Source organism: Lipotes vexillifer, unplaced genomic scaffold, assembly GCF_000442215.2.
Source record: "Lipotes vexillifer unplaced genomic scaffold, Lipotes_vexillifer_v1.1 scaffold1306, whole genome shotgun sequence".
Classification (NCBI taxonomy): domain Eukaryota; kingdom Metazoa; phylum Chordata; class Mammalia; order Artiodactyla; family Lipotidae; genus Lipotes; species Lipotes vexillifer.
The window spans coordinates 1,942,013-1,964,079 of NW_006786512.1; the positions used below are offsets into that span (position 1 = coordinate 1,942,013).

The following is a 22,067-nucleotide window of genomic DNA, read 5'->3' on the forward strand; positions in this document are numbered from 1 at the left end:
GGGAAAGAGACTAACTCTTTAATGATTACCCTTTAATATATTTTATGAATGTATGCCTTGTGCAGGTATTACTTATTATTCAAGAAAAAATTTTTCGAAAAAATTTTAAATGCACTATAAAGAGGAAAGATTAGAGGCATGGAAAACAAATTATTTTAACAGCCTAGGAGAACAGTAAAAGCCAGACTAATAAAATGAGAATGGACAGGAAGAACAGATCACAAAAACATGGCAGAGATAAAACCAAAAGGACCCGGAACTTTCTACCAGGAAACAAAAAAGAGTTAACCCTGCACCTGCATGCAAGCAACTAAAGGTAACTGGAGAAAAAACACAATTGTACTAACTATTCAACTGAGCACCCCGTAACAAATGCAATTGTCTCACCAATAATTTCACTTTGCAATTGTCTCAGATGACCATTTCATGCCTTTTTCCTTCTTAAATTTCTAAAACCTGTCCTCCTCACCCATCTCAGCTTCTTATAACAAAAGGAAATTAGAAGCAATCTGACAAGAATGACCTTATCTTCCTACCAACACATCTGTATCTGCAAAGCCCTATCCCATGCCCTTCCCATTAAAACATGATTATTCCCACTCTTCTCTGTGGCCAACCTCTATATACCTGTGTCCTGTATTTCATCTTGCTTGCCTTCTTAATAACCTTCCTCTATTATACCTTCTTCCTGCATCATCAATGTCTTCCTTTTTTTTTGAGACATTCCCAGAAAAACCCACCCTGACCTCAAGCTTACCTCCAACTACCATGTCTTATTTCAACATTCCTCTTCTTAACAGAAAAAAACCCTTAAATTATTTGTCTGTAATTACTGTCGCTACTCCCTCTTCCCTTCATCTCCTTTTAAATCACTCTATTCAGACTTTTCTCCCCAACACTCCACTGAAACCACAACAACCGGCTTCCCATTCTTTACCATCTTATGTACCCTCCACAATATCTGAAAAGTTAAGAACTCTTCCTTTAAGTGGTTCATTCACTTGGCTTCCAGGATATTCCTCTCTGCTGGAAGCGCCTTCCATTTCCTTTACTGGTTGCTCCTCTACTTCTTGCCCTCTAAATGTTGAAAATGTCCTCAGATTCAGCCAAGGATTTCCCTCAATTTTGGTCATTTTAAGTCTCAGTTCCTGAATTTGTATTTGGTTCTTTTTCAAATCTGCCATGTCATTTTCATAACAATCCCCAACTCTCTATTAAAAATTTTCAACCTTGGCTTTTTCCTTCCAGACCATAGTAAAACAATTGTTTAAATCCATATGTGGTATATAAAGTCCCAGTAAGTCTTACTTCTATTGTCTGATGTTTCTGCTGGTTCTCACTCATGGCATGTCATCTCCTCATACGCCCAACTACCTCTGATTCTGTGCTAGACACTGCATTTGAAAAATCAAGGAAAATAATCTGAGGCTCAAGATACTACTTTCCAATCTCTTCTTTATCTATATTCTTTCTGTATTAAGTTACTAATTTTCAAACCAGTTGCACTTCAAAATCTCTTGGGGGCTTTTAAAATACATCTTTCCTAGGCCTAACGCAGCAATTAAATTAGAATTGGGAGGATGCTCAACACAAACTGTTGGCATTTTAAAAAAGTTCGCTGTGAGAGAGAGCAGACAGCAGAAGCAAGAACTACAATTCTGCAGCCTGTGGAAGGAAAACCACATTCACAGAAACACAGACAAAATGAAAAGCCAGAGGATTATGTACCAGATGAAGGAACAACACATAAAACCCCAGAAAAACTAAATGGAGATAAGTAACCTTCCAGAAAAAGAATTTAGAATGATACTGAAGATGATCCAGGACCTCGGAAAAAGAATGGAGGCAAAGACTAAGAAGACGCAAGAAATGTTTAACAAGGACCTAGAAGAATTAAAGAAAAAACACCTAGAAGAATTAAAGAACAAACAAACAGCAATGAACAATACGACAACTGAAATGAAAAATACACTAGAAGGAATCAATAGCAGAATAACTGAGGCAGAAGAACGGATAAATGACCTGGAAGACAGAATGGTGGAATTCACTGCTGCAGAACAGAATAAAGGAAAAAGGATGAAAAGAAATAAAGACAGCTTAAGAGACCTCTGGGACAACATTAAACGCAACAACATTTGCATCGCAGGGGTCCCAGAAGGAGAAGAGAGAGATAAAGGACCAGAGAAAATATATGAAGAGATTATAGTCGAAAACTTCCCTAACATGGGAAAGGAAAAACCCACCCAAGTCCAGGAAGTACAGAGAGTCCAAGGCAGGATAAACCCAAGGAGAAACAAGCCAAGACACATGGTAATCAAATCAATAAAAATTAAAGACAAAGAATAATATTGAAAGCAGCAAGGGAAAAATGACAAATAACATACAAGGGAACTCCTATAAGGTTAAGAGCTGATTTCTCAACAAAAACTCTACAAGCCAGAAGGGAATGGCATGATATATTTGAAGTGATGAAAGGGAAGAACCTACAACCAAAATTACTCTACCCAGGAAGAATCTCATTCAGATTTGATGGAGAAATCAAAACTTTTACAGACAAGCAAAAGCTAAGAGAATTCAGCACCGCCAAACCAGCTCTACAACAAATGCTAAAGGAACTTCTCTAAGTGGAAAACACAAGAGAAGAAAAGGACCTACATAAACAAACCCAAAACAATTAAGAAAATGGTCATAGGAACATACATATTGATAATTACCTTAAACGTGAATGGATTAAATGCTCCAACCAAAAGATACAGGGTCACTGAATAAATACAAAAACAAGACCCATATATATGCTGTCTACAAGACACCCACTTCAGACCTAGGGACACATACAGACTGAAAGTGAGGGGATGGAAAAAGATATTCCATGCAAATGGAAATCAAAAGAAAGCTGGAGTAGCAATACTCATATATTAGATAAAATAGACTTTAAAATAAAGAATGTTATAAGAGACAAGGATGGATGCTACATAATAATCAAGGGATCAATCCAAGAAAAAAATATAACAATTATAAATATATATGCACCCAACATAGGAGCACCTCAATATATAAGGCAACTTGCTAACAGCTATAAAAGAGGAAATCAACAGTAACATAGTAATAGTGGGGGACTTTAACACCTCACTTACATCAATGGACAGATCATCCAAAATGAAAATAAATAAGGAAACACAAGCTTTAAATGACACAACAGACCAAATAGACCTAATTGGTATTTATAGGACATTCCATCCAAAAACAGCAGGTTACACTTCTCAAGTGCGCACAGAACATTCTCCAGGATAGATCACATCTTGGGTCACAAATCAAGCCTCAGTAAATTTAAGAAAACTGAAGTCATATCAAGCATCTTTTCTGACCACAACTCTGTGAGATTAGAAATGAATTACAGGGGGGAAAAAAACAAAACGTAAAAACCACAAACACATGGAGGCTAAACAATATGTTACTAAATACCCAAGAGATCACTGAAGAAATCAAAGAGGAGATCAAAAAATACCCAGAGACAAATGACAATGAAAACACAACGATCCAAAACGTACAGGATGCAGCAAAAGCAGTTCTAAGAGGGAAATTTATAGCTATACAAGCCTACCTCAAGAAAAAAAATTCTCAAATATACAATCTAACCTTACACCTAAAGGAACTAGAGAAAGAAGAACAAAAACACGCTGAAGTTAGCAGAAGGAAAGAAATCATAAAGATCAGAGCACAAATAAATGAATTCGAAACAAAGAAAATAACAAAGATCACTAAAACTAAAATCTGGTTCTTTGAGAAGGTAAACAAAATTGATAAACCATTAGCCAGATTCATCAAGAAAATGAGGGAGAGGACTCAAATCAATAAAATTAGAAGTGAAAAAAGAGGAGTTACAACAGACACAGCAGAAATACAAAGCATCCTAAGAGACTACTACAAGCAACTCTATGCCAATAAAATGGACAACCTGGCAGAAATGGACAGATTTGTAGAAAGGTATAACTTTCTAACACTGAACCAGGAAGAAATAGAAAATATAAACAGACCAATCACAAGTAATGAAATTGAAACAGTGATTAAAAATCTTCCAACAAACAAAAGTCCAGTACCAGACGGCTTCACAGGTGAATTCTATCAAACATTTAGAGAAGAGCTAACACCCATCTTTCTCAAACTCTTCCAAAAAATTCAGAGGAAGGAACACTCCCAAACTCATTCTATGAGGTCACCATCAAATCACCCTGATACCAAAACCAGAGGAAGATACTACAAAGAAATAAAATTACAGACCAATATCACTGATGAATATAGATGCAAAAATCCTCAACGAAATACTAGCAAACAGAATCCAACAACACAGTAAAAGGATCATACACCATGATCAAGTGGGATTTATCCCAGGGATGCAAGGATTCTTCAATACACGCAAATCAATCAATGTGATACACCATATTAACAAACTGAAGAATGAAAACCATATGATCATCTCAATAGATGCAGAAAAAGCTTTTAACAAAATTCAACACCCATTTATGATAAAAACTCTACAGAAAGTGGGCATAGAGGGAACCTACCTCGGGCTTCCCTGGTGGCGCAGTGGTTGAGAGTCCGCCTGCCGATGCAGAGGACAGGGGTTCATGCCCCGGTCCGTGAAGATCCTACATGCCGCGGAGCGGCTGGGCCCGTGAGCCATGGCCACTGAGCCTGCGCATCCGGAGCCTGTGCTCCGCAATGGGAGAGGCCACAACAGTGAGAGGCCCGCGTACCGCAAAAAAAAAAAAAAAAAGAAAGGGAACTACCTCAACATAATAAAGGCCATATACGACAAACCTACAGCAAACATCATTCTCAATGGTGAAAAACTGAAAGCACTTCCTCAGAGATCAGGAACAAGACAAGGATGTCCACTCTCACCACTATTATTCAACACAGTTTTGCAAGTCCTAGCCACGGCAATCGAAGAAGAAAAAGAAAACGAATATAAATTGGAAAAGAAGAAGTAAAACTGTCACTGTTTGCAGACAACATGATACCATACATAGAGAATCCTAAAGATACCACCAGAAAACTACTACAGCTAGTCAATGAATTTGGTAAAGTTGCAGGACACAAAATTAATGCACAGAAATCTCTTGCATTTATACACGAATGATGAAAAATCTGAAAGAGAAATTAAGGAAACATTCCCATTTACCATTGCAACAAAAAGAATAAAATACCTAGGAATAAACCTACCTAGGGAGACAAAAGACCTGTATGCAGAAAACTATAAGACACTGATGAAAGAAATTAAAGATGATACCAACAGATGGAGAGATATACCATGTTCTTGGATTGGAAGAATCAATATTGTGAAAATGACTATACTACCCAAAGCAATCTACAGATTCAATGCAATCCCTATCAAATTACCAATGGCATTTTTTACAGAACTAGAACAAAAAATCTTAAAATTTGTATGGAGACACAAAAGACCCCGAATAGCCAAAGCAGTCTTGAGGGAAAAAAACGGAGCTGGAGGAATCAGACTCCCTGACTTCAGACTATACTACAAAGCTACAGTAATCAAGACAATATGGTACTGGCACAAAAACAGAAATATAGATCAATGGAACAGGATAGAAAGCCCAGAGATAAACCCACACACCTATGGTCAACTAATCTATGACAAAGGAGGCAAGGATATACAATGGAGAAAAGACAGTCTCTTCAATAAGTGGTGCTGGGAAAACTGGACAGCTACATGTAAAAGAATGAAATTAGAACACTCCCTAACACCATACACAAAAAGAAACTCAAAATGGATTCGAGACCTAAATGTAAGACTGGACACTATAAAACTCTTAGAGGAAAACATAGGAAGAACACTCTTTGACATAAATCACAGCAAGATCTTTTTTGATCCACCTCCTAGAGTAATGGAAATAAAAACAAAAATAAACAAAGGGGACCTAATGAAACTTCAAAGCCTTTGTACAGCAAAGGAAACCATAAACAAGACAAAAAGACAACCCTCAAAATGGGAGAAAATATTTGCAAACGAATCAATGGACAAAGGATTAATCTCCAAAATATATAAAGAGCTCATGCAGCTCAATATTAAAAAAAAAAACCCAATCCAAAAATGGGCAGAACACCTAAATAGACATTTCTCCAAAGAAGACATACAGATGGCCAAGAAGCACATGAAAAGCTACTCAACATCACTAGTTATTAGAGAAATGCAAATCAAAACTACAATGAGGTATCACCTCACACCAGTTAGAATGGGCATCATCAGAAAATCTACAAACAACAAATGCTGGAGACGGTGTGGAGAAAAGGGAACCCTCTTGCGCTGTTGGTGGGAACGTAAATTGATACAGCCACTATGGAGAACAGTATGGAGGTTCCTTAAAAAATTAAAAATAGAATTACCATATGATCCAGCAATCCCACTACTGGGCATATACCCAGAGAAAACCATAATTCAAAAAGACACATGCACCCCCAATGTTCATTAGAGCACTATTTACAACAGCCAGGTCATGGAAGCAACCTAAATGCCCATCGACAGACGAATGGATAAAGAAGATGTGCGGGCTTCCCTGGTGGCACAGTGGTTGAGAGTCCGCCTGCCGATGCAGGGGACACGGGTTTGTGCCCTGGTCCAGGATAATCCCACATGCCGCGGAGCGGCTGGGCCCATGAGCCATGGCCGCTGAGCCTGCGTGTCCTAAGCCTGCGCTCTGCAACAAGAGAGGCCACAACAGTGAGAGGCCCACGTACCACAGAAAAAGAAGAAAAAAAAAAGAAGATATGGTACATATATACAATGGAACATTACTCAGCCATAAAAAGGAATGAAACTGGGTCATTTGTAGAGACGTGGATGGATCTAGAGACTGTCATACAGAGTGAAATAAATCAGAAAAACGAATATCATATTAATACATATATGTGGAACCTAGAAAAATGGTACAGATGAACCGGTTTGCAAGGCAAAATAGAGATACTGATGTAGAGAACAAACGTATGGACACCAAGGGGGGAAAGTGGTGGGGGGTGGTTGTGGTGGTGGTGGTGGTGGTATGAATTGGGAGACTGGGATTGACATATATATACTAATATGTATAAAACAGATAACTAGTAAGAACCTGCTATATAAAAAATTGAATAAAATTCAAAAATTAAATTGAAACAAAGAAACAAATAAGTTCCCTGTGAGATTCTACCATACAGCCAAAAAAGCTATGACCCAAATTTTTTCTTCTGGTCACTTCTATCTACATTAAAGCCTCCCAAAATTTTATCTCTTGCTCGACCTGAGCTCCAGATTCTGATATACAACTGTTTACTTGAACCATCCACTTGGCTATCTAATAGACATTTCAAATTTAACAAAGCCACAAGTCTTACTTCTCCCTTCACCCCTCCATTCTCCAGGCTTTCCTTACTACTAGGCCTAGCCAGACTCACTATCTCCTTTTGCCTGTATTACTGCACTAGCTTTATCCTTACTCTTGTTATTCCAACCCCCAACCCCCATCACCACCTGCCACAGGGATCTGCCAGACTGATCTTCTTAAAACATAAGAACCTTCCAATGTTTTCATATTAAAAAAAAAAAAAAAACCCAAGTTCCTTACCATGGCTTTTATTATCCCTGCCTACTCCCAATCTCATATTCTGACTCTACCCATTCACTAAATCCCAGCCACCTTTGCTCATTACTTTTCCTCCAGATGTCAATAAGACAGGCTCCTCAATGATCAGATCTGAACTTCTTTTTCACCTCGTTATAAGGTTATTTCCTAACCACCCTACCTAAAATAACAACCAAGCTCCATGGTTTTCCATATTCCCTACTATTCCATAACCCTAATTTTATTCTCTTCAAACACTAGTCATGTAAAATTACCGTGTTTGCTTATTTGTCTTCATCCACTAAAACACAAAATTTATGAGAGTGGGGACTTTTTCTCTTACTGTTGCAAAGAACCTAAAAAACATTACCTGGAAAACTGTAGTATAGACTCAAATATTTGTGGACTGAATGAATGATGACTGACTTCCCTAATCTGAGTTGCCGGCAAGATGATGGTACCATTCATCAGAGGAGAATTTATGAGATTTATGAAGTGTCACATGTCAAGTACCCTCACAAAAAATAAAGTTGGATACAAAATCTGTCCCCAAGAACCACTAAAATGGACAAAGTAGTTTAAAGACTAGCTTTAATAAAGTTATTCTCCTAATTAAAAATAATATGGAACTACAGAACAATGTATCAAAGAAGGCATACTACTGAAAACCACACATTAATTATGTGCTTTCCATTCTCTGTTGTGTCCATCAAGAATTCTAATCTGCATTACTATTACATTATGAGGTAAATTTGTTTAATCATAAATTAAATATACTATTTCAGAAAACAAAGAGAAATGTATTTGAAAACAGACACCAAGCAGCCATTTGTTGAAGATGCATCTGGTGAGTTAAACTAGTTGACCTCTCTAAGATTCCATGGTTTAAATAACAGAGATACATAATACTGTTATTATATATTCCAATGTTACTATATATACCATATAATAATACTACTATTGAATATTATACCTAAGATATTTGAGACCTCTAGAAGTATCACTGTCAAGGGATTACTCATGGATCTGTGAACACTAATTTTCCATAGGATACTAAGAAAATAACAAGTGTGACCAAAAACATACATTAAAATGATTTATTTTAAAAGACACAGAGTGTACTCTAGATATTTTTCTAGGCATAGGTATTATAATTTGAAATTCCCAACTTCTTGCACAAATTGTTGAATTGCATCAGATGACCTGTAAATCAATACAAACTGAGTTCAAAAACTATGGTTCAAAGTTTCTAAATTATTTTACTCAAAAAAAGTCTAGTTAAGAACTTACATGTACTAAAACTCACCACTAAACAAACTTAATGGCAAACAAATGGAGAAAATATCTGTGGTGCGTGACAAAAGACTAATGTCCTTAACATAAAGATGTCTTTTAAAAATGTCTTACAAATCAGTAGTGAGGGAAAAACAAGCAAAAAACATGAAAGGATAATGACCAAACACAAATAGACAATAAACATGCAAAAATGTTCAAGTTCCCCAATAATAAATGGATGTATTAGAGTCTATTTTTACCACCCCAAAACTCTGCCATTTGATAAAATGGCATCCCAGTACAAAAAACCCCATCCTCGCATACAATGGGGGTGAAAGAGCGTTTCTGCAGTATATATAAAAGCCTTAAATTCTTCTGCATAAGGAAATAATCTGAAGTGTGAGCAAAGATTTCTATGTAACGGGAAAAATATGAAAAATAACCTAAACACCTAACAAGAGAGGATTAGTTAAATCATGAAATATCCGCACCAAAATACTTAGTAATGAAACTAGATAAGCATGTTGTGGAAAACTAATGATCTGGGAAATGTACACAATGTATTATTTGGGGAAAAAAAGATTAAGTTGTGTATATGACCTCAATTTTAAAGTGACCCCAAAGTGTAAAGACACAGTATGCAATATGCACAAAAAAAAAGACCAGAAGATTATACAGGTAATTTACCAACTTTATTGGTTGTAGGATTACTAATTTTTTTTTTCTTCTCAGGACTGTCCTGAATTTCTACATCTGATATTAGTCTTTTTCTTTGCTATACTTCTCCTTTCCTATCTTCTGTTGGATTGATAATTTTCTACCTCCTGCCCCAGTTTAGAAGTTAAAAATTGCACTTTTGGAATAGACAGAACACAGAGGGTCTCCAGGGTAGTAAAAATACTCTTACAATACCATAATGATGGATATGTTATTATACATTTGTCCAAACTCAAAGAATGTGCAACACCAAGAGTGAACCATTATGTAAATTATGGACTTTGTGTAATTATGATGTATTAACGTAGGTTCATCAGTTTTAACAAATGTATCACTATGGTGAGAGACGTCATGATGGGGGACGCTATCCATGTGTAGGGGCAGAAGGTAGATGGAAAATCTCTGTACCTTCTCTTCAATGTTTCTGTAAACCTAAAACTGCTCTAAAAAAAAGTCTTAATTAAAAAAAATATATATATATATAAAATCGTACTTTTGTTCTCTTAATTACTTATATCCAAATTATAAATTGATGTAAAATGGCTAAAACTATTTTCTATAAAGCTGATCCTCCTAAAAATGACAAGAACCTCTACCCAGGAACCAATCCCCACAAGTCCCACACCGCTATTTCTTTTTTAGGCTTAGTATTCCATTTCTTAACAATATAAATATTAATTTCCAAGAATAATGAATACCATGTATTAAAATACGACTAATAAAAATGAGTTCACCATGATACACCAAAGGAAACAAAAAAAAGAGAGAGAGAGAACCTCTGATGGCAGCTAAGACACCAACTCATTCTGAAAACAGATAAATAAAAGGAATGGATTTAATAGCTTATTCTGCCTTTCTTGTACAAACTGTGCTTCGGGGGTAACCAAATAGCTAACAAGGGAAGGATCTTTTCAGAAAAAAATCACAGCTTAACACAAAAGGACTGAGAAAATTAGAAAAATCACCATTTTGCAAATCTTAATGAAATAATGAATCCAAGTTATAACAATGAAAAGCTGCTAAAACCATTATTTGAAAAGCTGAGACTTGGAGGCACATGAACCAATAAAAGACACAGTGCTTGTTTGAATCCTAACTTGATCAATTCTAAAAAGGTATTTTTTAATCATTTGGGGAAAACTAAACATTACAAGGCTATTAAATAATATTAAAGGATAACTATAAATTTAGGGTATTGTAAATAATGGTACTTTGGTTATGTTTCTTAAAATCCTTATTCATTAGCGCAGCAGTTTTCAAACTTCTTGATATCAGAATCACTTTAAGTTTTAAAAATTACTGAGGACTTCAACGAGTTTTTGTTTATGTGAGTAACACCTATTTGCCAGAGAACAAGGGTAAAGGAGAATGGCTGACTATGAAGTGGCATATGGGAATGGAGAGAGGTGGTAAAATGATACTATATCTTAATTATGGTGGTGATTATAAAACTGTGTTCAGTTACTGAAAGTGCAGAATGGTGCACTAAAATTTTAGAAGGAATTTTACTGTATGTAAATTATGTTGTTAAAAAAAACTGAAAAAAATCCATTTTTAAAAAATTTGAAGATTTCAATTGTCCTCTGCTTATATATCAATATTTCCCATACTAGGAATCACAACTGGGAACATTTTAAAGGTTGATTTATTAATTTCAAAGTAACAAACTCATAAATGTTAACATAAGTAACATCTTCTTATGAAAAATATATATTTTTAAAAATTAGAATAGTTTGACTTTTTGCAAATATCTTTAATATCTGGCTTCTTAGAAAATAGCTAGATCATACTAAGTAAAATAAGTCAGACAGACAAATATATGCTATCACTGATACAAATTAACTTATTTACAAAACAGAAATATAATCACAGACATAGAAAACAAACTTATGGTTACAAAATGGGAAAGGAGAGGGAAGGAATAAATTAGGAGTTTGGAATTAACAGATACACACTACTCTATATAAAACAGATAACAAAGACCTACTGTACAGCAGAGAACTATATTCAGTATCTTATAATAACCTATAATGGAAAAAAATCTGAAAAAGAATAGATATATACATATATATAACTTTACTGCTTTGCTGTACACCTGAAACTAACACAACATTGTAAATCAACAATACTTCAATTTAAAAAAAAACAACAGCTAGATCTTTATATCTGCTTCTGTGTTCAATCTGCTGTGTTATCACATATCATAGAGCCTCTGAAAAACTCCACTGTACACCACTTGTGAGGCAAAAATGAAATAAGCAAATAGCATCTTGGTATTATTATGAAAATAACTTGGACCTCACAGACCCCTATGAAAAGGGTCTGGGACTCCTAGACCACACCGTGCAAATCACTCCATTAGTATTACTGGGTAAAGTTATACACTCTCTGGAATTTACTTTAAAATACTCCATCAAGAGTAAAATTTCAAACAGTGGGAAAAGAGGAAAGAAGAACGGCAGAATGTTGCTAACTGTTGAAGCTGCGAGGTGGTTACCTTAAGATTCATCATACATTTATCTGCTTTGGTGTATCTCTGAAATTTTCTGTAACTTAAAGTTACTAGTGTTTTACGGTCAGTTAAACTATTAATTTTTTACCCACTGTTAATCACTACTATGTCCTCATTTCCTCTGGATCCATTTTTCTACTTAACACTTCAGTAGTTAGTTTCATAAGGGTCTTTGAATAATAAACTTTCAGTCCTTGATTATTTTAAACATCTTCATTATATTCTAACTCTTAAGTAGGATTTTTAATTGCATACAGAATTCTTGCCTGCTGGTTATTTTCTCTCAGTGCTATAAAGATACTACTACATGATCTTCTGGTATGTGTGTGGCTGATGAGAAGTTTGTAGGTCTGTAATTTCTTTGTTAGCAATCTGACTTTTCTGTTAAAATTTAAGATTATCTTTCTCCAAAATTTTAGTTTAAGACAGGGGTGGACTTATTTTTGTTTATCTTTCTTAATACTTGAAGCAAAATTTTCATCTGTAAACTATATATCTCCAACACCAGAAAATTATCAGCCATTATCTCATCCAACACTGCTTCTCTTGCCATTCACTCTATTCTCTTTTTCTGAAAATCTTATGTTGGTGACTCTCAATCTTTCAAGTCTCTACCTGTTCATTATCTCTAAACTATATTCTGGGTAAATTTCTCAGTATATTACTATTCACTCATTTTTTTCTATGTCCAGCCTAAAGGTTCTCCTGTTTGTCCCACCAAATTTTTCTATTTCATCTAAACAATGCTATCAAGACATACCACTACCAGTAAAAAAAGAAAAAGCACTGTAAATTAAACACTGACATGCCATGGTCGGTAAGATATACTCAGATCTCAGAAGAAATTTTAAAGTGTTAAACAATTCGTGCCTTTGAATCAATGAAATATGCTTCTCCTTTCTAGGATTTCTGGTTGTTTCTTTTACACATCTACCTTTTTTGTTTCACAACTTCTTTTCTAAAGGTGCTAGAGCTTCCTTTTATCTCACTGACAGGTATAAACATACTGATTTTAAAGTCTTTCACAGATTTTTAACTTATCTTTCTTTAATTGGACATGAATTCATCTCTTGATTGTTAATTTTATTGGCTATCTTCCATAGATTTTCCCTTCATCATGTATTTTGAAATTTTGGTTTTCAGGCTTATACTGAGTATAATTTTTCTGTCTGCATTATACCTCCATGCCTGGCATTTTTCCAAGTGTTTCCACCAAGTCTCTCTGGCCCTAACGTAGACCTAGGTCTTTTATTGGCTTCAGAGCTAATACTGGAGATGTCATAAATCTAGACACCAAGTTAATCGCTCAATGGTTCAGACTGGTTCAGAATCTGATCACAAGATTGTTGATGTCCTCCTATTTCCCCATGTCCTCTTCTCATTTCTGTAAGTGTACAGCCTCATTTAAGCTGTACCTCAGAGTAACAGACAGCGACAAACCTTTTTTTTTTTTTTTTTAAAGCTCGCCTCTACAAAAAGGAATCCTAGTCCAGGCCCTGGTTTTAGGCAGTGAATTTGACTCTTACCTCTTTCTCATGTGGGGTCTTTTTAACTATATTAATAGATAATTAAATAGAATATAATTCCTGACCTAAATACTTAACAGGTATGGTCACCCTACCAAAAAAAGTAACTAAAAATTAAGTAGGATAAAAAAAACTGTACACGCAGTATAGTTATGACAATATTTTAAAACGTGCAAGACACCAAGCTTTAAATATACCCAATCTTAGAGGATAAGCCAAAATCGGGTAGAGAACTAAAATTTGAGAAACTGGGTAAGTCTTGGCTTGAATTTGGGAGAAATTTTCTCACTTGAAAAGATGTCAGAAAGATCGCCTAGCTTCAAATACACAGCAAATGGTAGACAGAGTAAAAATTAAATTTCAAAAACAGCATGCATTTCTCAGTGGGCAAGGAAAAGAAATAAAGGGAGTGAGTGGGGTTGCAGCTTGGGGCCCAATGAGCTCTATGTTCCAAGGAAGATGGGGTTTGGTTTCTAAGGGATAAGAGGCACTAAACATACCCCTCATGAGGAGAGACCCTGAATCAGATTCACTTCTTACAACAGGTTGGAATAGAGGTCATTTTTGTGAAAGGGGAGCTTAGAAAAAAGGTCAAAGAAACTGCAGAGTCCTGGTAAAAAAAAAACGGTGTGGTCTCATTTATTTGGGAAATGTGTTACATTGTTTCCATACTCACAAAAAAGCAAAATGCAAACCAATGGTGTCAAAATTTTAAGCAGTTCATCTGTGCATACTATGCTCTAACACCGATAAAGTTTTTTTTACTGATTTTTCATGTAAGAAAACACATCCTAAGATAATTGCTTCCTTCTTGCCAATTAAAAAGGCAGTACACCAAAGGATAGTTTCCCTATTACCAAATTATCCCCAAATTACAACTTCCTGGTTTTTATTTCTAAATATGCTACGTACCATGCAGCATTTTAATTCTGATTCTCTTTCTTATTTTCTCAAGTTCTTTCCCCATTCCTTTAAAATTCGGAAAAATATTCAAATTTAACGGCCTTCTGGAGTGCTTATTTTACCCTTCCTTGCCAACATACAATAAACTAAATCATCTTAAAAATTCGATTTTGTATTTAATTCAAACACTTGCTATTTTGATAGCATTTTGGAAATAAATTATTGTACTGAGCACTTAGTGCTTTGTATCAGTCTAATTTCATGACCAACATAAATCCACAAAACTACAAATAAATTCTCTAGAGGTGTTTTTCTAACATGTATAGACCTCCATAACTTTAACTTTGTGGAAGCTTTAAACTGGTTTCTAAAAACTATCTCCTTTGTCTTCAGAAGTCTGTCATCTACCAGTATTCTCAAACTTTTTGGTCTCAGGACTCCTTCTAAACTCTTAAATATTACTGAGGTCCCCAAAAAGCTTTTGTTAATGTACGGTATTTATTTTGATATTTACTGTATTAGGAATTAGAAGAGAAATTTTAAATGTTTTAATTCATTTGAAAACAATAAATCCATTAAATGTTAACAAAAATTAAGATTTTATGAAAAACAACTATTTTCCAAAAACATACATTAAAAGTTTAATGAGGAGAGAGGTCATGTTTCACATTTTTGCAAATCTCTTTAATATCTAGGTTAAAGGAAGACAACTGGAGTTTCATATTTGCTTTTGCAGTGTGTTGCAATACGTGGTTTGGGCTGAAGCATATGAAGAATATCTAGTTTCACAAAGATATGTGGCTGGAAAAAGAAGTAATCTGATAGTCTTTCAGCCAATTGTGGTTATTCTCCTTGGATACTATACCAAATCTGACAAGTGCTAAATTTCTTAAAGGTCAGTTGTAATGCAGAATCTGAAACTATACTGGTAAACTTTCCACATGCTTATTGCTGGCCTATCTTGAACTCTGAACGGATGGATCTTTTACCCATGCAGGATTTTGTAACATGAGTTGATCATCTGAAAACTACTGGTTCACTCAGTCATCATAAAGATCTTCCAAATGATGGCATATTTCATTATAATACAGTATCCCCCAAAATGCTATTTATTAATATTAATATCACTGTCCATTTCATCATAAAAGTATGTAATTATTAACAAGTTACCAAGTTCATAGTAGTAGATTCAAGTTTTCCAAAATTCTAATTTTCACTGGAAAGCCCAAATTTTTATCATTGGTAGCAAACAGTCAAGTTTTTTTCCTTTTAGGGACAGGCTCACTTAATTCATTATATTTTTTAGAAAATATCTGTCACTTAAGTACATGAGTCTCTCAATAACCATAGTTTTTCAGTCTTTCAAGTAAAATGTGTTTCCAAAAAATAGCACAGCTATTTAGCTAATAGTTCAGCTTGCAACTCATACAATTGTTCAATTGAAAACAATATATATTTTTTCAAAGATAATCATTTTATTTTGGTATGCAGCAGAAGTGCTTTATTAAAGTATACTTCCCATTTTGTCATAAAGAGTATTACAAAGACATGCAGCAGGAACTACAAATCAGAAACACAGTGAGATATCACTTCACACCCATTCTTAGTATATCTAAAATCAAAAAGGAGGACAATGATAAATGTTGGTGGGGATACAGAAAAACCGGAACCCTTTTGCTGGTGAGAATGTAAAATGGTACAGTCACTCTGGAAAAACAGTTTGGCAGTTCCTCAAAATGTTAAACATACAACCCAGCAATTCCACTGCTAAGTATATACCCAAAAGAAACAAAAACATGTCCACACCAAAAAACTGTACACGAACGTTCATAGCAGCATTATTCTTAATAGCTAAAAAATGGAAATGCTGTCCATCAATGGATAAATGAATAAAATGTGGTATATCCATACAATGGAATATTATTCAACCACAAAAAAGAACAAAGTACGGTTAAAGGCTACAAGACAGATGAACCCTAAAAATATTATGGTAAATGAAAAGTCAGACACAGAGAGCCACATACTGTATGATTCCACTGATAACATATAATAGACAAATCTAGAGACAGAAAGTAGATTAGTGGTTGCTGTGGGCTCAGGGGACGGGGCAGGGAATGTGGAGTGACCGCTAATGGGTACGGGGTTTGGGGGAGGTGCTGAAAATGCTCTAAAATTAGAGAGTGGTGATGGGTGCACCAGTCTGTGCCTATATTAAAAACCACTAAACTGTATACTTTAAAGGGCGAGTTTTATAGTATGTGAATTATATTTCAATAAAGCTATTATTTTAAAAAGGACATGCAGCATTCAAGGGTCAAGGTTTAGTAAAAATAACTCTTTTGACTTGTTCATCAAGGTCATTGCTCAGTGAAGCTAGCTAGCATTTTTCTTTAACTACAAGTGGATGGTCATAAAGAATACAACTACTAGTACAGTTTAGCATCACAGCTTTGATTTGCGCTAAAACACAGCAGTTTTAGCCACCATCAGTGAAAATGTCTATACAAGAAAAAAGGCAAATAAATTGTACTATTATTATGAAAAGTAGTTTCATATCAAGGACCTCTGACAGGGTCTCAGGGATCCTCAGAGATCCACAGACCACACTTTGAGAATGCTGCTCTAAACCATAGCTTCAGAAGGCTCAAATGCAATTAAACGCTTTCTAAGTACAGACAATTCCTATTTTCTAAGTATATATCACAAATTCCTCAAAAGAAAAAATACCATTACTTCAAAAAATTAAATCCAAGTGTCCCAATTTAAGAGTTTAGAATCACTGACTCAGTGGAAGGTTATAACAGCACAATCTCCACAAAAACCCAAATAATGAAGTAAAAGGGTAAAAGTAAGAATTTAGTGTACAACAAAGGATTCAATAAAACACTATCTAAATAAATAACATCACTAAGGTAATGAGGATACTATCTTTTAAAAGAGATTTATATTTTTATTATTAAATAATTACGTATTACTTAATTCTTACACAACAAAGAGTAGACTTCCGAAATTTCTACCCATACAATCAATAATAACATATCTAACACAGCTAGGTTTAAGTACTTCACACTTGTAAGAATAAACTATCACAGAACTGAAGAATTTTAGGTCTAGAAGGTACCCTAGGTATAGTTACCTAGGCCAACAGCTGCATTTTACATGCTGAGAAAACTGAGTTTGCAAGAGAAAAAGTAACTTAGCCAAAACCACACAGGCTAGCTAATGGGTGAGACAGCATAAACAGTACCTACTCCCAGTACCATGTTTTCACTATACCAACCTGACTGCCCGACCAAACAAAATGCATAGAACATTTAATTTACATCACACCAAGAACAGCCAAGACACCTTACATGCCAAATAAAAATTCTGTGATGCTTGAGTACCAATCAGATGTGAAAAAATGTACAAAACTAAGTGACGAAAAACAACAAATGTAATTGGCATAACAGAGAAATGAATCTTTGACTTCAAAACCTACAATCTTTCAATGAAGAACAAATTGAAACACATTTTGGTGTTGACTTTTCACACAGACACAGGGAAACGTATCATCACCTTTAAAGACAGCCAGACACTGATAAACACCTCACTGAACTTATCTATAGCATGACATGACTTGGAAAACTCACCTGCAGGACTGTCAGCATTCTCTCCGGGGTGTAGTTGTATACCAGTAGAATCTATAGAGTTTACTGTAACTGTCTGTAGATTTGGCAACTGACCAGTGCTTAGACTAACTGGAGTTGAAGTCAAGGCTCCACCTGCTGCAACTTGACCAAGCGTGAGTGTCTGAACAGGCGTCAAAGTTATTTGTTGGGCAGCAGTATTCTGTATTTGCAAATTCTGCAAGTTCTGAACCCCTTGTACTTGAAATGTTTGCCAAGTTATCTGTCCAGAAGGGGTCACTGTCTGTGCCTGAATTAAAAAGGTTCCAGGATTCAGCTGCAACTGAAGATTCTGCAAAGCCTGTTGTGATATATTCTGACCACTGGCTTGCACACCATGGATTGTCTGTGGTGTAATACCTTGCACAATTTGGGCTTGACTGGTTGGCTGCTGAGACTCTTGAAGTTGTAGATGTTGTACAACAGGCTGTGCTGTAGAAACCTGAATATTCTGAGCCTGTGTCTCTTCAGAAACAGGCGACTGGATATAATTTCCCTGAAGATCTGAAGAATGGACTTGCCCACTAGTAGTAGTCAAGCTATTTGTATTTTGTTGTAATATACCTGTACTATCTATAGTAACAGGCAACTGTGATGAAGAGGATGTTGGCACAAATAAATCTGTATCAGTATTAGTTTCATTAATATCAGGAGAAACCCGCTCACCAGTCCTTTCTGAATTGTCTGAACTATCCATAGCTTGTCCTGTGTTTATCAAATGTCCATCAGCATTAATGCCTGCGGTCATTGTCTGAGAACTGCCCGAGAGTCCCAAAGAATCTAGATCGACACTATTGATTGGTACAAAGGTAATATTTCCTGGAAGACCAAGAGGCACATTAGCAACTACTTGGGTTTGGCCAGGAAAGGATGAACCACCAATTGCAACTCCCTGAACCTGGACTTGACCAGTCTGTGGTATGAGATTCTGGATATTAGCAGAAGGTGTTCCAGAGGCAAGCAAGGTTTGATTAGAGCCAGGAATGATCTGAATTTGACCACTTTCTTGATTTATACCCCCATTATCTGAAGAGCCTGTGAAACCAATCTGAACCTGCTGACCATCTGATGACTGAATCTGTGGTATTACTTGATACTGAACATTGGACACTGTACCATTTGATGAATCTGATCCTGGTGCAACTGAAAATATTTGCTGATTCTGCAAATTCTGAAGGGGAAGGACATACTGCCCACTGGAAGTAGCAGCACTTGGAATCTGTACTAGATTACCAGCTTCATCTTTTATAGTTGTAGGTGTGGCTGACAAAACCTCCCATCGGTTTGGTGCTCCTCCTAACTGTGCAGAAGCCAAATCACCTGCCTGGATAAAGAAAACAAAAAATGTTATGTGATATGTATTTGTGGTACATTTAATCCAATCCTCAAAAAACTCTAAAAACTGACATAAACCCTACCACCTGAAAATAAAAGTTCTCTTAGTAACATAACACAGCTCAAATACACAAGTACTACATAAAGTACAATAATCATCATTTCCAATTTTGTTAGTTACTGCAAAGATAAGCCATGCTATTTGAGCAGGAAAAAAGTTCAATTAGAATATTATTTGTTTTATGACTACCAACTGATTTTCTAATCCCTCACCTATGATCTACAGTTAAAAATAAATAAATAAAAGTAAAAGTAGCTAGAGAAAAGATTACGGACAGCTCAAGCCAAACATACCTCACTGAACAGAGTTCAAAAGGTATAAATCTCACTAAAAACATACCACTAAATCAGGTACATTACATATGCATACGAAAAAGAAATATCAGAGCAGAGTCATCAGTTCCCTGAGTTAGAAAAAGTTAAGATTTGTATATTACTGCTATCAACCTTAAATCAAACAATTAAAGCTACTCTTTCATGGCATGTATTAAGGTACTCCAGAGTAAACTTAGGGTGAGGGCGATTCCTTTAGTGAGCCATCAAATTCTTTTTCCCATGAACTACTAAAAAAATACGAGACCTTAAAAACTTTTAATGAGGAAAGGTTATTGCCCTGTGACCACCACTGCAAAGTCAGCCCATCTGAAAGGTTTTTCTAGAATCTAAAAGCTGGAGGATATAGACTGTTGCTTTACCTACTATTTCTACCTAAGTTTGCAGAAGAATGCTAGACATATACATTTTGTATTCTGTGACCTGCTAGAATCTCAGATATCATCTCCATATTTTATGGATTAGACAAGACTAGAAAAATACCAATGGAGCAAAGTAGAAAGCAATAAAACCCAACAAATCAATGTCAATTTTTTTTTTTGACATTGACATTTGACATTCAAAGGGTAAATTTTTTAAGGAATAACAACAGTAACATCTAACATTTGAACCGTTCTTTTATATGCCAAAAACCACTTTTATATGCCAAGAACCATGATAGGGATTTATAAGATTATATCACCTGTTGCTTACAACTATCCTATGAGGTATTATGACTATCCCCATATCACAGATGACAAAACTGACAGACAAAATCACACAGCTATCAAATGGCCAAAACAGGATTTAAAACTAAGCCAGTATAACTGCAGAAGCCAGGCTCTTAAATACTATACCATACTTGTCTCCCACTAAGACCAGGGGTAAAGACGTGGGGAATGAGACCCTATATGAATTAATCACCATCAAAATAATGCCATCCCTAACCCATTTCCTTCTAGATCTGTATATGATTTCCTAAAACTCCACACATCACTAGACAATGAGAACATGAGCATATCTAGCCCAGAATTCTCAACCTAGGATCCATGCCTGGGATTCAAGGGATCTTTAAATCCTCTAAAAGAGCATACCAACTTTTTGATAGAGGGCCTGGGGTGGGGGTGGGGGCAATGGTATCTAGAGTTTCTTCATATTCTCAAAGGGGGGTCTTGTGACCATAAAAAAAAAAAAAGGTTAAGACAAATACTGTTCTCTCAACGTAAACCATTCCACAAAATTTAATACAAATATTGCAGAACCAGATGAACCTAAAAATTTCTTAAGGAGACTCACTACCTGATTTTCATGTACACACACAGTTGAAGAGTATATATTTCAATAGATGAACCACAGTGTAATGACTCCATTCAAGACATTTGAGCCTATCTGCCAAGATGAAATAAGGATGAGTAAGCCCATGAGATATACAAGCTCATCTTCAAGTGGTTCACAATCTATCCAAGCAGACATACACATACAAGCTACTACTATGTGAATAGTGGTGTACACTAGGCATATAATCAGAACACTTTGGGGGAACACAGAAAAATGAAAAAAAAAAAAGATTTCACATAAGACATTTTTAAGTAATTGTGGATAAAATTTAAGATTTCACTGTGTGTAGTTAGGAAGCAGAAATACAGGCATTAACAAGGTATAGAAATAAAGTCACAGACTTTTAAGAGACTCTAAAAAAATAATGTGTAGTTTGGAGCTCAAGAGAGGATCCAGAAAACATTCATATTCATAGAAAAGAGTAACAGGACTAGACATTTTTATCAGGGCCTGTAGTAAATGGTTTCACAGATCCTACTAAGGAGTTTGGACTTTATCCTACAGATAGTGAATGAAAGCTATAAAAGGTTTTGAGGCAAGTGAGTGGCGCAATCAGATCTGTGCTTTATAAAGATAAACTAAGACCTAGTGAAGGAGACTGAAAGGCTGAAGACAATAAAGGGAGAGAAACCGTAGGACCCAGTACAAATGCCCAGGCCTGAACTAAAATAGTGATCTATCTTTTAAACACAAACATTTAAACTTATCAAACTTTAACTGTTAAAATGAAGCACCAGACTTTAAAAGTAGCCTACATTCTTCAAATTCTACCTGGTATAAAAATTACAAGCTTAAGTCATCTTTCCCT

The 22,067-nt window shown here is 35.5% G+C and overlaps 1 protein-coding gene across 1 annotated transcript in view; it reads right to left on the bottom strand.

Moving 5' to 3' along the window:
- SP3 (Sp3 transcription factor) overlaps positions 1-22,067 on the bottom strand; it is an 82,678-nt gene that overhangs the window by 35,082 nt on the left and 25,529 nt on the right. The window contains exon 6 of the mRNA XM_007458852.1: positions 18,179-19,538. Within this exon, the coding sequence (XP_007458914.1) occupies positions 18,179-19,538 (1,360 nt within the window). The remainder of the gene's footprint in view (positions 1-18,178; positions 19,539-22,067) is intronic.